The sequence below is a fragment of the Macrotis lagotis genome, chromosome X, assembly GCF_037893015.1.
Source record: "Macrotis lagotis isolate mMagLag1 chromosome X, bilby.v1.9.chrom.fasta, whole genome shotgun sequence".
NCBI classification, from domain to species: domain Eukaryota; kingdom Metazoa; phylum Chordata; class Mammalia; order Peramelemorphia; family Peramelidae; genus Macrotis; species Macrotis lagotis.
In genome coordinates, this window is record NC_133666.1 from 76,897,551 (window position 1) to 76,906,497 (window position 8,947).

The following is an 8,947-nucleotide window of genomic DNA, read 5'->3' on the forward strand; positions in this document are numbered from 1 at the left end:
CGGGGGGAGATAGTGGAGGGGGTGGAGGAACATGGACCTGGACAAGGGGAATATGATTGTCTCAACATAGTGAGTCTTCAGGCCCAAAAAGTTGGAAATCTAATGGTTAGAAATCATTTTAGTATTTTGAGAGGAAAGGGAGCTGGGCTAGGCTATTTCTTGGATTTGTTCTAGGGCCTCAGATGGCTTAATATCACTCCACCACTCTACACACTGGAGTCTCTGTTTTGAGGTTACAGTGTCCCCTGCTGGTAGTTGCTGGTGCTGCACAGGAAGTTGCTCCTTGGCTCCACCTCGTGGATCATGAGGCTAGACTCCATTTTGTGAGAGCTCTTGCCCTCCGTGCTCCTCAGGCCCTGCCTCCAGGCCCATCAGTCTCTTAGAGGTAAAATGGAAGATCCTAAAGGTCCCAAACTTGGGAGCTTAGTGATCATTATTTTACAGAAGAGGAATGAGGAGGGAACAAGGGGAGAAAAGTTTAGAAATCTGTTTTTACTTTGAACCTACTATTTAACCATCTGAAAAATGGGCTCATGATTATATGTGGTCATGCTGCTTACCCAGAGTAGCAGGTGATAATCTGTAGGGGCTTGTGATTTTTAGTGTTATCTGGTATGGGGGAGAGGGAGACACAGACCCAATTTGGAGTCCAGGGTTGGATTTGTTTTGGGTGGATTGGCAGTTTTCCCAGGAGTCCTTCAGAAAATACATCCCCACCAGAAGAACCCAACTTAGGTTTTGTCAAGAAGGTGTAACTCTGCAAAATAAATATTAATAAATAAATAGATAGATAGATAGATAGATAAATAAATGTGGTTCCACTCTCAACTCAGAACCTTCAAGGAAATCCAATGGTGAGAGGCAAAAGAAATAAAGACATCTGGGGAGAAAGAGTTACAGGAAGAAACACAGAAATAAAGAAGAAAAAGAGATAAGACATGGCAAAACAGAGAGACACAAACAAAAAAAGTTGGAAGAAGAAAAAAAGGATTAGGCAAGACAGAAACAGGAAAAAAAAGGGTGGGGTGGGGTAGAGTAATGTATTGACCAGGAAACAGTGAAAATGAGAAAGAGGGTTGTTTTTTTCCTCTTCTGGGAGGTGACCAAGTAGATTAGCTCCTCTTCTACTTTGTTCTCCTGTTCAAAGACCTCGGAGTAGTTTGTTGTGATGATTTCTTAAAATAGGATGTCTAAGCTCCCATTTTACTCAGTCCAGTGATTCTTAACTCATGTCATCTCAATCTATTGCCCAGATTCTTCATTTTTCCTATCATGTATTTCAAATTTTCTATTTCTTTCAATATTTTAACTTTTTTATCTCTGAATATCTCATGGAATCAGTCATCAGCTTATTTTGGGACAAATCTAATTTTCAAAGTTTTTTGTTTCAGTAAAGTTTTTTAACCTCTTTTTCTTATGAATTAATTTTTACATTTTTTTTTCTCTTGTTCTTGTTTGGTTTTTAAAATCATTGTTTGACTCCTTAAACTCCTCTTTTAGGAATTTTTGCTGGCCATGTGGCCCAGCTGTGGTTTTCTCTGAATTTTCTTGCAGAGGTTCAACATTCACTGTCTTTTGAGGTTGTGCCTTGACTGTCCCTGTCCTTGGACAAGCTCTGCATGGTTGCATTCTTCTTTTGTTTGCTCATTCTTCCAGACCATGTCCTGACTTTAGACTTGATGTAAAGGCTGGACTCTGCCACATCTCTGGGAAGAAGGTCTGGTCTGATCTTCTCTCCTTTTATGTCTCTGCTATTTTTCTAGTTCATTGTGTTGGGGAATGGGGGAGGAGAGGGCCCCCCCATCACATGTTTTTAGTACTTCTGAAATGGAGTGATCTGGGAGAGATCTGCTTCCTGATTTCCTGGCCAGAGTTCACACATGTTCCTGATATACTTTGGGTCTGGTGGCTCATGTGTGGCTCAGTTTCTATGGTTAGCAGCTGGCCTCAGTCACTGGTAGCTCCCTGGGAGGGTCTATAGGTGTGGAGTGACTGAACTGTCAGCTCTAAGGGACTGTTGGTCACTTGCCTTGGTGGTGTGAGCCACAGAGAGATGAAGCAACTTTTGAAATTTTGTTGAGAACACACCTCATTGGACACGATCAACCTCTCCTCTGCTTTCTTTTAACAACAGTTGAAACTTTTGTAAAGCACACAGCATCACAGCTAAGGCCTGGGACTCAGGAGCACATGAAACCAAAGCCCAGGTCACTGACTACTGAGGACCCTGCTCAGATCACTTCCCTTCCTCATCTATCCAAGAATTGAGAAACTTAAGCCACTTAACAGCCATGAACAATCCTAAGAGGCAGACTCTTCCCTAGCCACAAGCTCTGCTGGCCTCAAGTCCACCAGGTCACTTCCCAGAGGCCCAAGTTCTCCTGCCTCCCTTCTCCATCCCCAACCCTGCCCACCAGGCTGCCTGCTGGATTCCAGGGTATCAGCCTTTGGACATTTTCTTGCTCCCTATCTTCCCTCCCCGACTGGGTCCAGGAGCCTCTTCCAGGATCTTCTCTAACGGACAGATTTGTCTCCAAACAGGTATACCTGGAGTCTGGTAACACAGAAAAGAAGCCCTCTGTGAAAGAGATTTTTATGGGTCAGGAGTTCTTTACCACAGACAAATCATCCTCCTCTTCCTCCTCCTCCTCTTCTCCATATAACATCAATGTGATACTTCCTGAAAACAGTCAGGTGACTACAGGGCTCTCCGGATCTCCCAAGACAGTCTTACCCAAGATTAAAAATGAGCCCAGCAGCAACTACACACAGAGCTGCCCCACGGTCGTTCCTTCTGAGTCAGCCCTGCCAGATTTCACCAGCTTCTTCAACGTAAAGCCATCAGTTGCTCTGAATAACATCTTCATTAAGCAGGAGCCCCCCAGAGAGATGCCCGTGACTGCTACCCCGCAGTCATCCCAGTTGTGCGAAATGCCCATAGCTGGGCCCTGTGTGGGTGTCAATGTCCCCATGGCCGTGACACCGATGGGCAGTAGCAAAGCCTTCTCCTTTGCTTCAGGGAATTCCCTAACTGGGCTCCTAAAGAAGCCTTCAAAGATCAAGAAAGAAGAGAAATCCTTTGTCCACACTCGCCAATGGCAAGGCACGGTCAGCTTCTCTGGGCAAGCCTTCACTGTCTCGAGGACCACGTCACCATCCTCCCCCAGCTCCCAGTCCAGCAGCTCCCCATCTCATCAGGAGACTGAAGGTCTGAAGCCTTCCCAGTCATTTCAGGTGGCCAGGGACCTGAGCGCCCCCACTGGGAGGCAGTTTGTTCTGCAGCCAGCCCGCTTCAACCCCAACTCCCCAGGACTGACCAAGAAGTACATACATCACTGTGACTACCCAGGTAAGCCCCCTCCCCCTTCCTGCACACAGCACCTCCAGCGGCTCCAGAAGGCACCCCTGTCTGGCAGGGAGGAGGGCCAAGGGATCTTTGCTCCACCTTGGGGAAAGTCCTCCCACATCCAATTCAAACTTAACTAGTAAAGAATTAGCAAATCCCCCTGATGCTGGACAAATGGAAGGAAGGCACTTCCCCTTGGGCTGGGACAGGGAGAGCAAGACTCATTTTTCCTTTTACAATGGGGAAACTGGGAGCCAGTAAGGGGAAATACCTTCCCATAAGCATTAAGGGAAGAAGGAAGGGAGGGAAGGATAACTGGGATAGGAAGGCCAGACAAGGCTTTGCCCTAGAGAAGATGCAACAAAGGCCTGGCAAGAGAGAAAGTAATGGGGAGAAGTCATAGGAAAAGGAAAAGAACTGACTGGACTGCAGAACTAGAAAGTGCAGGACCTTGAAAGAGCAGAAGTCGATGGGCTGGAATCATAGGTAACAGGGAGCCAGTCCTGGTTCTTGAGCTGGATAGGAGCATGCCTACTCTAACTAGTGGTTCTAGCAGCTGGAAATATGGGAGATATTCAAGAGAGAATTGGGACTGGAGGATAATTTGGGGCCCCTACATTTTGACCTTGCTGGGAAGACCAGGAAAGTGTGACCAATTCATATTCAGTACAGAGTACTTAGTAGACTTGTGAGTGGCCTTCTGTGGCTCCCATTCCTGTGTCCTGTGATGTACTCACCATCAGTCCTATAACTGTCACACACACACGCACACACACACACACACACACACACACACACACACACACACACACCCCTCTGCCCAATTCTGACCAAACAATGGTTTCTTCTCTTGCCTTCAGGTTGCACAAAGGTTTACACCAAGAGTTCTCACCTGAAGGCCCACCATAGGATCCATACAGGTGAGTGCTAAGTTCCTGAGGGTTCACTGGGGTTCAGACTCTCCCTGCTGTCATCATACTGACCCAAGCAGTCAGGGCATGTGCCAGTCAGCTGGAGCATCCCCACTCTGCCCCAAGTTCTGGGCAGGCCTCATGGGTGCCCCTGGCTGCCAAGCAGACATTGTTTCCGACATCCTGAAAGGAACACGAGCACCATCCTGCCTCGCTCCCCATCCTGCCTCTCTCCCCAGCTGCGTCTTTGCCCACAGAAAGAAACTAGGCTTAGTCTCTTGAAACTCTGGGGGCTGACCATCCTCTGCCACTTAAGCAGAGTGCACTTTCACATATGGGGGAGGAAACAAGAAGGGAGAATTTCTGACTCCAGTAGGAAAAATGACATGAAGAGAGTTGAAAGCCAAGTTGTCTGGTGCCCCCAAAGAGACATTCTTCTAAACAGGCAGCTTTGTTGACTTTGGGGCTCTGAGGTCTCATTGGGAGGGGAATATCCTGGTGGTAGCTGTCTGGGGGCTATGAGGGAGCTCTCCTCTGCCTCTCCTTATATGACCAGCCCATCTTCTTCTCTGCCTGGGATTCCTGTGTGACAGCCCTTTTGTACCCAACTTAATTTGGGGAATGTCAGAAGCTTCTTCTACCTCCTACCAAATAGGTCTTCTGAAATTTGCCCAAACCTTGCTTCTTCCAAGTCTGTGGTACTCCATCACCTGGAGTCATGGGCCAGATAGGAAAGACTGAGAGAATTTGAGTTTTAAGGGTCAATCTCAAGTCATTGAAAGCATTGCCCAAATGCCAGTGGAGTCAGTTCTAGGCCCATCCAGAGGATAGGCTAGGAATGGTTTGTAAGTTCATCAAGTACTCAATGGCTGTTAACTCCTTCGGTGGTGGAAGAATGGGAGAGGCCAATGTCCAGCTATGTGCCTTCCATCAGAAGTGGTGGCTCATGGTCAGAGGAAGGTGAACAGAGTGGTGAAGGACCTACCTTTCCTGCCCTAGGAAGCCAGGTTGAAGGCCTGAGAAATACTAGCTGATTGAGTAGGCCCCACATCGACCCATGTATTGCCAAAGTCCAAAATTCAACTCATTCTCTTTCCTTCTAACTTCCGTCTTCTGACACTGTCCCTTTGTGGGGCCCTCATTGCTACCCACCCTGCCCATTACAGGCTGCCCACCTCTCCCTCCTCACTCATTTGCCTTCTCTACTTAGCCACCAGTCATAGCCCTAAAGGGTAGGTCTAGTGAAGTCAACCCAGGAGCTCAAAGGGACCAGTTTTGGGTTCTGATGCCAACCTCCAGAAGAGCTGTCCAGAGCCCCATATTCCCTGGTTGATGACAGAAACTAACTGCTGGCATCCTGTGCAGAATGTTTGGGCAGCCCTTCCAAATGGAATTGGGGATAGACTTTGCTGCTCCATCTGCAGAGCACACAGTGCCCCAAGACCCCTGGAATCCTCGTTCTTGCGCAGTGCCAGACTAGAGTGAGCCCATGTGAGAAGAGAAAAAGCTCCTACTTGCCAGTCACACCCCATAGATAGCCCGGCTGCCAATGTGAGCCCCAGATCACAGCCACATCCCTTGCTTGCCATCTCCCAGGCAGTCAGATGCCAGTTGTTTGCCAGTTATTTGAGGGAGCAGTGCTCTGGGGCCCTGAGACAATGGAAAGCATTTGTATTTGGAGCTTACCTGGTTCAAACAGTAGCCCAGCTGAAAGAGGCACCCTGGGATCATGTCATCCCAGAGGCAGCCTCCTACCCAGACTCTCTTTCCCACCACCCCATGGGTATGCCTGGTACCCTGGGTGTAGGGGGATGTTCCCTCTTGTTCTCTGTAAGATTTCAGCCCCACAGCTGGCCCTGACAAGGAGTTCACATAGACCTCCTGGGCCTAGGTGCAGAGGAGCCTGGAGTGTGTGCTCAGGAATGTGGGCAAGGCCAGAACCTGCACTTGGACCTGCTCCTGCATGCCAGTGTGTGGGGCTGGCTTGAGAGACATGCATGGACTTGGATTTCTCTGTCTCCACACACACACACACACACACACGTGTGTGCGTGTGCATGTGCGTGTGTGTGTGTGTGTGTGTGTGTGTGTGTGTGTGTGCATAGATACGCATGTGTTGGAGATGCCATCTAGCTTTTGTCATTGACTGGAGAAATAGGAAATGTTAGAGAATAGAGAATTCAGCCCATGTCCTGACCTCCAGTGAGACTGTTTGGCAGGAAGGACTAATATTTGAGGGAGCCAGCCCCTCCTCTAGCAAAGTGCGGGCCAGCCGGGGATACTGTCAAGCCAGTCTGAATGGTTTGGCAGGGCCCAACTGTCCACAGTTTCTGAGGATGATCATTTGCCATCGCCACTGAGATGCCATTATCCCAAATTGTGGGCTGGGCAGCCTTGCCCCTCCCTTCCCCCATCTCCCCACTCCAGTGCCAGATCCTCCCCTTCATGAGACTGCCACCTCCATCCTGCCGCTTCGCACAGTCCTCCTGCTGAGGTCTATTCACTTCTCTAGGGTTAGAGTGTTAAGCTCTGGAGGGCCTGGCCCAGCCTTCCTTCCTTCCTAGGGACCTGACCTTCCTTGTCAGGAGCCTCGCCTTGTACTCTTTTGGGGTGGGGGGACCTCCCATTGCTCTCTCTCCATAGTGTCAGTTTGGGGAGGGTGTGGGGAGGAGGAGGGTAAGTAGAACAGCCAGTGCCCTGCCAGAGGGCACTGTGCCAGCTGTGCCCAGGCTTAGGAGGAACTCAGCGTTGGGGAGATTTGCCCAATTCTGACATGCTCGGGTGCCCAGAGAGAACTGGCCTTGTGTTCTTGTCAGCAGAAAGACCTGTGTTCAAATCCAGCCTCTGACACCAGTTGAGGGACCCGGGATGAGTCCCTTCAGTGTAGTTGGTCTTGGTTTCCCCAACTATAAAATAGGGGTGCTAACAGCTTTTACTTCCCAGAGGTGTTACGAGGCTCCTGGGAGCCCATATTTGACATGTTTCCCAGCACCTGGAAGGAGCCCTAGAAATACTTGGTCCCTTCTGCTGCCCGGCCTCCTCTCATCCCATGCCAGTTCCATTCTAAGTGATAAGAGACAAAGGAGAGTTGGGTCAGAGAGGAAGGAGCTCTGCCTCCCCTGCCCTGGCCCTGGGCCCTGGGTAGCTCCCCCTTAGGCACATTGCTCCCCAGCCACCTCTGGGACCCTTGTTGTATCTTCTCAGCTGCTCTCCACGAGGCTGCCCCCACTCCACTGCTTAGCCCTTCACAGGTTGGCCTCAGACCACGACTGCCCTTTGCTCAGTCTGGGATCTGACCGAGCTTCAGCCTCTCCCTGGCCCTTGACCATAACTCTCCACTCCCATTCTCTGTGCCTTGATGCCTTTTGGGAGGCACAGGCTCATTCCCCCACTGCCCTTAGAGAATCGGCTTGGTCAGTGTCCCCTCTGGGGCAGGGGGAGGACCGTCCCAAGAGTCCTAGCTGCTGGTGGCTCCCTCCCCGGCCCTCATGGATCAGACTTCCGTTTATCCACTAGATACTCCAAGTTGGCCCAACTGTCTCCCTTCTTGATGGGGCAGGTGCGACTGATTCAATTTTCTCTCAGATCTAACGCCGACACTTTGCCCAGCCTGTGTTTAAAACTGAACTAAGAGAATGGGATACAAGGGGCATGGATGAAGGGCTCAGAGGGGCTGGAGCTTCTGAGGCCCAGAAAGGGAGGAGCAGATTCAGTGACTTGCCCAAGGTCACTCAGCACCCAGAGGGCAGGTGGCAATGGTCAGATGCCTTGCCAAAGTCAGCCTGGTTTCATGACCTCTCGCTGTCTCTCTCTGCCTCTGGCTCTGGCCCCCCTACAGGCGAAAAACCCTACAAATGCTCCTGGGATGGCTGTAACTGGTGCTTTTACCGCTCGGATGAGCTGACTCGGCATTACAGTAAGCACACTGGAGTCAAACCATTCAGATGCACCACCTGTGACCGCTGCTTCACCCGCTCGGACCACCTGGCCTTGCATGTGAAGCGGCACCATAATTAGGCCTCCCCCAATGTCCAGAAGACTCCTGCCCTTGCAAGGAGCCACAGCAGGAACCCCTGCATAGCCTCAAATTCTCCTGTCCATTTTCCCCCTCTGAAGGCGGTCCCTGATCCCCTTCAGCTTAGCTTGACTGGGCCAGAAAAGCCCCCCCCCCCCCCCCCCCCCCCCCCCCCCCCCCCCGCCACCGCATATTCCCAGGTCTCCCTCAGGTAGCTCCCCGGGCACCTTAACCCTTTCATGGCATTTGCACTGACCTTGCTACTCACACAAGTAGGTGTTGCAAAAACCAAGCCAGACAATGGACTGGGCACAAATAGGCAACTTGACCCTGCCTCATCAAGTCCCAGACAGACTGCCCAATAATAGTTCCCTGATGAACAGAAATAGAGGGGATGCTCAAAGTGGCATGATAGCAGCAGGGAAAGCAGTCAGTCTTTCATAAAATCTTGCAAGCTTCTGCCTGTATCCTGAACAGCCTGCCCCTCACAACAGGCTTTGGCCTAGGGGGCACCCAAAGAATCCTCCATAATGCCCCAGGTTTTCTTAATCAAGGGAGATCCGTACTCCATCCATACTGTGCCCGGAATCTGGCAGAGCACACACTTGTTTGAAGTCCAGGGCTTGCCCTTTTCCCCATCAGCTCCAGTGAGAGTGACTGGCCTGGCACTCTTGT

At 50.4% G+C, this 8,947-nt stretch overlaps 1 protein-coding gene across 1 annotated transcript; it reads left to right on the forward strand.

Annotated features, from left to right (window-relative positions):
• The first annotated feature begins 2,725 nt into the window (after positions 1-2,725).
• LOC141502624 (uncharacterized) lies at positions 2,726-8,274 on the forward strand. The gene is made up of 3 exons (XM_074207432.1): positions 2,726-3,349; positions 4,207-4,266; positions 8,096-8,274. Exons 1-3 carry the CDS (start codon positions 2,890-2,892, stop codon positions 8,272-8,274), a joined length of 699 nt encoding a protein of 232 aa, XP_074063533.1. The 5' UTR covers positions 2,726-2,889.
• The last annotated feature ends 673 nt before the right edge of the window (positions 8,275-8,947 follow it).